Source organism: Papilio polytes, unplaced genomic scaffold (assembly GCF_000836215.1).
Source record: "Papilio polytes unplaced genomic scaffold, Ppol_1.0 DF823901.1, whole genome shotgun sequence".
Taxonomy (NCBI): Eukaryota; Metazoa; Arthropoda; class Insecta; order Lepidoptera; family Papilionidae; genus Papilio; species Papilio polytes.
In genome coordinates, this window is record NW_013525303.1 from 614,043 (window position 1) to 619,086 (window position 5,044).

The following is a 5,044-nucleotide window of genomic DNA, read 5'->3' on the forward strand; positions in this document are numbered from 1 at the left end:
AGTGTTTAAACCACTGAGCCACCGACGCTTCGTAACTTACCCGAACTAAATGTGTTATTTGGATCTCGACCATATTTTACAATTTCTATATTCACATATGGTTCACTTTCTATCGCTTCACATGGACTTTTAGGTCGTCCTTTTTTACCCTTTTCACCATTCTCAGTTTTATTACCACCTTCAGTTCCATTTATATCTAAACTAGAACCTTCAGTTAGATTCTCAGATTGAGTTCTTGTTCTACCACCTTTACCTTCTCTGCCTCTGAAATAAAACAAAATGTACTTATTTAACTTGTATTCTATAGTTTATAGTCCCTTTAGATCCAACTTTAGTCCTTTTTCCTACGCACCCTTTTTGTCATAAGAATAGGATGGGAAGGGGTCGTGGATTTGAGGGCGGAGGACACGCATAGTCTTTATGTGCGTCTCCTACTCTGTCGTTTAAGGGTAGGCAACGTATCTATTGTGAATGTCTATGGGCTGCGATCGCTTTGTCATTTTGATGGATTCAGGTGGCCGCTTGCTCGTTAAAAAAAGTTTTATAATGTTAAGAGTTTATAAAAATAATAACCTACGTTTTAGGAACACTTGCTGTAGTTTGGTTAAGTCTGTCTGTTTTTCTGCTAGTTCTTTTATTACGTTTTTCAAATATATTTGTAACATCAGTTGAATTCGTTCTATTGTTTTGTAGAGGAATTACTGACATTTTCTTATCAATTTCATTTGATGTATCATTTTTATGTTTGAGTGGAATTACTTTTAAAATATCCGTTACTTCATGGAATACTCCTGATGTTTCAGCTATCGGACTAATAGTGAATATTTCTCTTTCAGATTCTTCTATATTAATAGCGCGTTTTCTTCTTTCAGTTTTCGTTTTTGTAGTCGTTTGTAATTTAGTTTCAGCACTCTGTAAATCAATATCCAATTCTTTCTTAATTTCATCCGTATTATTTTGATTTGAAAATCTTTTATGTCGTTTATCGACATATCTATCGAAATATTGATGTTTTAGTGCGTTTATACCACTTGCCATGTCATCTTTTGTGGCTAATTCGTGATCAGGGAATAATCCTCCTTTAAGGATTGTAATATGTGATGATTCATCATCGAATTCACCGGAATCTTCATATTCTGATACATCCTCGTGATGGACAACCTCCTCTTCTTCAGGTTCGTAAACAGGTTGGTAAGAATACAATCTGTGACCGATTGGTTCACCGTGTACGTTGTAAACTGTGTATACAGCTGTTGGGAAATTTTCTTCATCAGTTTCAACATCAGATCCGACCATTTCATCTTCCTCTTCTACATTAAGATCGAATTTCTTCATCAGTTTGAAGTTGGCGTGTCTTAAGGTCGGTTTTTGTGTACCATGGTTATATTTCTCATATAACTGGTTGAGGTACTCTTGGTTAGGGTCAGTTTGACGGCGGAGATTGTTGTAATACTGTCGAAGGTAAGTAGACCTTCTGTGACGTATTTCTGGCTCTGTTATAGATCGTCTTCGGCGACTCCATCGGATGCGTGGATGTTGGTACAGGGTACATCTGTAAATAAGCAATTAATGTATTGGAATGTTTTAGCGTATTTCTTTTGCTTTGATTTGATTTTTACATACTTTGGTAATTCCCTAGGACTCCAGTGACCACCGATGCAAGTCGCGCCCGGCGGGCCTTCAGATAAAACGTAACCTTTCTCACATTCGTACATAATCTGCTTATTGTTCACCACCTATAAACAATTCATCAGTCAATTTCATATCATGAAAAATATTATCAATTTTGTTCCTTACCTTCTTAACATAAGGTCTATAATCGTATAACCCCATGTTGCCTACTAAAAACACTTTCCCATTTTCTATGTATCCAGGGAATGGACAAAACACTGAAATAGAAAATGGTTTACCTTCAAAGCTATGATTCACTTACGATTTTTTTTTTATTATTTTTGAGCTAAATTATACATACCTTCCTCGCACTTCGGAGTCTCTCCGCTCCAATTGCCAAAAGAACAAACAACTATAGGATTCCCTTTCAGCTCAAAGCCGTCTTTACATCGAAATCTCGCTTTCATTCCGTGCTCAGTTTTCGGAGCTATCACCATCCCATTCCTTGGAAATTTCGGCATCTTCTTACATCTAGTAATTAACAATGACAGTCTGAATGTACAATTCTGTCTAATTTTATAATAATAACATAAAGAGTAGAGTTTTGTATTTCAATGTATTGAAATAACTCAAAAAATACTGGGCCGATTTCAAAACTTTACTTCCCATTAAAAAGCTAAGTTATCACTGAGTAACATAGACTACTGTTTTTTATTCTACGAGGACGAAATCGCGAGCAACAAAGTTTTATGTGCATGGTTGTACCTTGCAGGCTGACATCTCGGTATCTGTGTCCATGTTCCATTGTTACAATTTACCGCTACATTATTAGACGGAAACTCATAATTCTGTTCACAATCCACTAAAATTACTTCACCTAAAAGATTAAAATCAAATTAATAAACACGCCATCTATCGTCAAACTATGTAATACATTTATAAGCGGAAAAAAAACAAACCGTGTTGCACCATTGTAGAACTACCGACAATCTGCGTGACCTCCTGTGTTGTGTTATCTTCTGTTCTGTTCTCTAATCGCACCACTCTGCCTTGAGATACATGAGGAACGACGCAGGGAGCTAAAAAATAAAATATAAAATTGTTTACTAGTCAAAACATAAAGGATGGGTCTAGGTAATGACCCTTGGGGGACACCTAAGGTCATTAACATTTGGTTACGAATAATAAGTAATGTATTACATTCGTGTTTTTTTAACGGAAACCTTTGCCAGATATGTTGCCAGTTTTGAGATATTTACCTAGGCATTTAGGTAAGGGATGGCTCCATGTTCCATCACTTTGGCAAATAGCTGAACCATTTCCCTCCATCCTCATACCATCTTGACATCTAAATATGATGGATGCTCCTAATCCAGTCCCGGATGATATATTCTCCAGCCAACCGTTCCAGAGCAGACCGGGATGACCGCAGTTGATTTCTTAAACAAAATCAATGATTTACTAAGTTTATGATATATTAGAACAAGAAACATGATCAATTTTGTATTAAATTTGTGCATGGTTATGTTTTCCATAAGTTCATAGTTCAACCTGAGTTCCAAATATGTTGTAAGTGGTAGTAAAGGTTACAGAAGATAGTTGTTCAAAATTAAGTGTTAACCCACCTTTACACATTGGCTGAGCTCCAGACCACTTCTTATCAGCTCCACAGCGTCTTGTCGCGTCTCCGACCAGCCTATAGCCGTATTTGCATTCATACGACACCACAGAGTTGTACGCGCACGATGTGTATACAGCTTTGCCGTGTCGAGGCGCCTCTGGCGGCGGGCATTGCACCTGCGTGACCACTAGATGGCGACACATGTCGCTTTAAAGTAGCTCGGATTACAATAGATGGCGTTGTTATTAATATTTCAAAAGCTTTTTTACAATAATTAATTTTAGGTAGATTTGGGGCACATGCAGAATAGCAATATCAAATTCATGCAGAGTAAATGAAACAATGTAGTATCGTTTACCTTTATTTCGCTACAACATAATACAATGTAGATATAAGTTGTTACAATAAATTGTTTACTCGCTTTATATCGAAGCTTCAACTACAATAATTCTACGTAAATATTACTATTATTTAGGCTATAGGCAGTTAGAGGTTATTTAACATATTTTACCATGGCCATGGGAAATTTGTTATTGACAAGAACACAGGGATCGAAGAGCTAATAGAATTTTAATATAACAACATTTCTATGGATAGATTGTAACAAGTTTAAACGCTACGTATTGTAATGATCGATTCAAACTGTCCCCTTATCTCCTCCTTCTGAACAGCAGCAGGAAAGGAGAAAAAAGATGTTTAAAATTTCATAAACCACAAACGACTTTTTGAATGGATGTCCCACATTATATTGAAAACTGAATCCAAAAAAACAAATGAAAACTCAAAAAACAATAATCAAAATACAATAATAGTTACAAATAATAAAGACAAAGATATTCTTTTTAAAAGTTATTTGTTAAATTAAATAAACGTTTCGGGATTAATAATCAATTGTTTCCGATTAGAATAATCACTATGACAGGTGTTACATAGATTATGCACTCCTGTCAAAGAATCGTTATGACAGAAGTGACATAGAGTATACACTCCTGTCAAAGAATCGATTCTAATCGTAATTAATCGATTATCACTCCTCAATATAAAGATTTCAATGCAGTGGGAGATCCTTTAGACTAATTGCATCATGACAATGATATTGCTCTGAATGATAGCCATGATAATTTGTAAAACATCAAGCGTCATGCCAACTATAATCTGGACAACATGTAGACATTGAATCCACAACTCGAAAACCATGCAACATTCCAATAACAAATTAATAACGACACTGAAATCGGCAACTACATTGTCACGAAGCAACGCCACGTACGCAAGATTAGAGTAAGAAAAAATTAACGATGAGTCTGTGAATATTTTAATAAATCTAACCAAGACTTCCCAAATCTATATATCAAATATTATGGTAGAATCTACGTCGTAGCTTCTTGGAGATTTGAAAAGATAGTTAATCTAAATATATTTGGTTCTTTGAATTTTGTTTTAAGTACAATTACGTCTAGTTTTTATCACATTTCAACAATATTAATTACTTTATTATCTACATTGGCATTATTATCTTTTTTACTGCCTTGGCTGTTTAAAATTCTACCTTTTTTAGTTAGACCAGTATAATCACCAGACTCATCATTAAGATAAAACTATTGAATTGTGTCGGTACTTACGGACACAAGTGGGTAATTCTTTAGGTGCCCAGGCACCGTCAGCCTGGCAGTAGCGCTCCGCCTTGCCGACCAGCTCGAAGCCCTGCCCGCACTGCACCACAGCGCGGCAACCGAAGGTATGGCAGTCCGCGGTCACCCATCCATGAGGTACATCGCCTGGTTCACCGCAGGAACGAGCTGTGGAAAAAAA

At 36.2% G+C, this 5,044-nt stretch overlaps 1 protein-coding gene across 1 annotated transcript in view; it reads right to left on the minus strand.

Annotated features, from left to right (window-relative positions):
- The window catches only part of LOC106102800, a 76,532-nt gene that overhangs the window by 14,980 nt on the left and 56,508 nt on the right, over positions 1 to 5,044 (minus strand). Inside the window, exons 6-15 of the mRNA XM_013282384.1 lie at positions 4,855 to 5,031; positions 3,237 to 3,419; positions 2,871 to 3,050; positions 2,571 to 2,690; positions 2,377 to 2,488; positions 1,973 to 2,142; positions 1,798 to 1,889; positions 1,624 to 1,736; positions 578 to 1,552; positions 41 to 264 (exon numbers count right to left, since the gene is read on the minus strand). Of these exons, the coding sequence (XP_013137838.1) occupies positions 41 to 264; positions 578 to 1,552; positions 1,624 to 1,736; positions 1,798 to 1,889; positions 1,973 to 2,142; positions 2,377 to 2,488; positions 2,571 to 2,690; positions 2,871 to 3,050; positions 3,237 to 3,419; positions 4,855 to 5,031 (2,346 nt within the window). The remainder of the gene's footprint in view (positions 1 to 40; positions 265 to 577; positions 1,553 to 1,623; positions 1,737 to 1,797; positions 1,890 to 1,972; positions 2,143 to 2,376; positions 2,489 to 2,570; positions 2,691 to 2,870; positions 3,051 to 3,236; positions 3,420 to 4,854; positions 5,032 to 5,044) is intronic.